General features: G+C 31.1%; 1 protein-coding gene across 1 annotated transcript in view; it reads left to right on the top strand.

The window, feature by feature from the left end:
- LOC115882582 (fatty acyl-CoA reductase wat-like) overlaps positions 1-1,935 on the top strand; it is a gene marked incomplete at its 3' end in the record, with an annotated part of 3,372 nt that extends 1,437 nt beyond the window's left edge. The window contains exons 2-4 of the mRNA XM_030900780.1: positions 602-711; positions 1,022-1,214; positions 1,696-1,935. Coding sequence (XP_030756640.1) covers positions 602-711; positions 1,022-1,214; positions 1,696-1,935 — 543 coding nt within the window. The remainder of the gene's footprint in view (positions 1-601; positions 712-1,021; positions 1,215-1,695) is intronic.
- Positions 1,936-2,150: the final 215 nt, after the last annotated feature.

The following is a 2,150-nucleotide window of genomic DNA, read 5'->3' as shown; positions in this document are numbered from 1 at the left end:
AGTTACGTATTGCTCTTTTTCTATAACCATCTCACTTCTGTATATCTTATTTTGGCAACACTTTCTCTACGGAGGGTCTACCGGTCCGTAGGCCCGTCCTCCAAATTGTTATCTATTGGATTATTTTGTATGAAAAATTCAAAAAGTTATATCCATATTTGTGCTCTAGATTGTTTATCTTTTAGATGGTTATTTGTTAGATAAAAGTTATTTATTTATAACTGAAGAGACCGCGCCCAAGCCTACTTTTAGCACTTGATTTTTTAGTCTTTTGGTCACCGACATCAGCTCTTTCCGATCTCTTGCAAAGATAACTAAATCATCTGCTAAGCATTGGTGTCTTTTTGTATACAGAAGGCCCTCTCTGTTGATTCCCGCATCTTTTATAACTTTTTCTAATACTACACTAAACTAACAGTTAAAATTACTTTCTTAAAAAAACGTAACACTTATTTATAGTAACATTAGTTTCCTATTTTTTGATTCAACAAAACTGGAATACTGAATGACGATAACAGTATAAACATGGACTATGCTATTAAAAATTAAATTAATAATAATTATTCTTCGATATTAATCAATTTTATTTTTATTTCTTTAGTCTTTTGGGACCTTTACCTAACACCTATGCTTTCACCAAACAAATTGCTGAGCACGTAGTCGGAGAAGAGGCTTTAGGCATACCTGCCTGTGTATATCGGCCATCTATAGGTAATTTATACATTAAAAAATTAAATTCCATTATTTTTATGTGACATATTAAAATGTACGAAATAATTACAAAATGTTGAATAACAAAAATTTATAAAAGTAGCCATATAAGTTCAGTTGTTTCTTAAAGTTTGGACTGCGCAGTTTTGCCTTGATGTGCATGGTTTCCTTTAGTTACAGTTTTTCAAATATAGGATATTTTTTCCAGAGTAATATATTCTTATAAAAACTTTTGACAATGTATATATGTAAAGCAGTCTTTGATATTGACTGGCGTTTTGACTTACGTCTTTTTTTAATGATTTTGTAGTGATTGCTTCAGTCAAGGAACCTATAAGATCGTGGATAGATAATATATATGGCCCAGTAGGTCTGATCCAAGGTGCTGTAATCGGATTACTACATATAATGATCGGTAATCCAGAAGGCAGGGCAGATTTAGTCCCAGTAGATTACGTTATCAACAGTTGTATAGCTTCATCATATAAAACAGCCCAGGACAGGTAACATTTTTTTATTTTTTTTTGTAAGTTTTCAAGGCTCTTAGAAAGATACTAAACAAAGGTGTAAAATTATAAAAATTTCAGTGTTTGTAGGAAATTTTACGTAGATTTAGACTGGATTGTTCGAACATTTGTTTTCGAACGGTTTTTCATGGTAGCTAAAAATATTACCTACAAGTCATACAGAACTCGTAAGGTCAAAATAGCATATATTTTCGTATTCTACGCCTTTTAATTAGTAAATAACAGTAGTTTTATCAAAATCAGTGACCTGACCAAAATCGACAAATTTTATGTAATGGAAAAAAGTCGAAAAATTTATAATTTTTAGCTAAGTTTTCAAGGCTCTTAGAAAAATAGTAAACATGGTGGTAAAATTATGAAAATTTCCGTATTTGTAGGAAATTTTATGTAGATTTAGAATATATAAGTACTTAATAGCTGAAGTGTTCTGTAAATAATAGTATTTCTATTTTTTTAGGTCCTTGTCTGACATACCAGTGTTCAATTATACTACATCCGACACAAATGCTCTATTATGGAAACATCTGGTACTGTGTACTTACCAAGGATGGAAAGTAGGCTCGGAAAAACTCTTGTGGAAATACTTTTTCAGGTTTACCAATAACAAGTACATATTTCGGACACTGCATTTCCTGTTAGAGATCATACCAGCACATATAATTGATTTCACGGCTGTCAGGGCGGGCAAAAAAGCAATGTAAGTAGTGTTAAGTATCATAATTTTAGTGTTTTAGTATTGTTCTTATATAGGGTGAATTTGAAATCGAATTTCTCGTGTCAAAAAATACCCGGACACCAATTTTCATCTAAATATTGATTACTATAGTTCAGAAATTATTTGGAAAAAACCGAAATAAAAAATGAAACTTCGAGACCCTGTATAACCGAAAAGAAGCATTTTTTACTTATTTT

Source organism: Sitophilus oryzae, unplaced genomic scaffold (assembly GCF_002938485.1).
Source record: "Sitophilus oryzae breed Bouriz unplaced genomic scaffold, Soryzae_2.0 scaffold_1789_pilon_pilon, whole genome shotgun sequence".
Classification (NCBI taxonomy): domain Eukaryota; kingdom Metazoa; phylum Arthropoda; class Insecta; order Coleoptera; family Curculionidae; genus Sitophilus; species Sitophilus oryzae.
The sequence above is the reverse complement of the archived record's forward strand: the minus strand, read 5'-3'. Positions and strand labels throughout refer to the sequence as shown.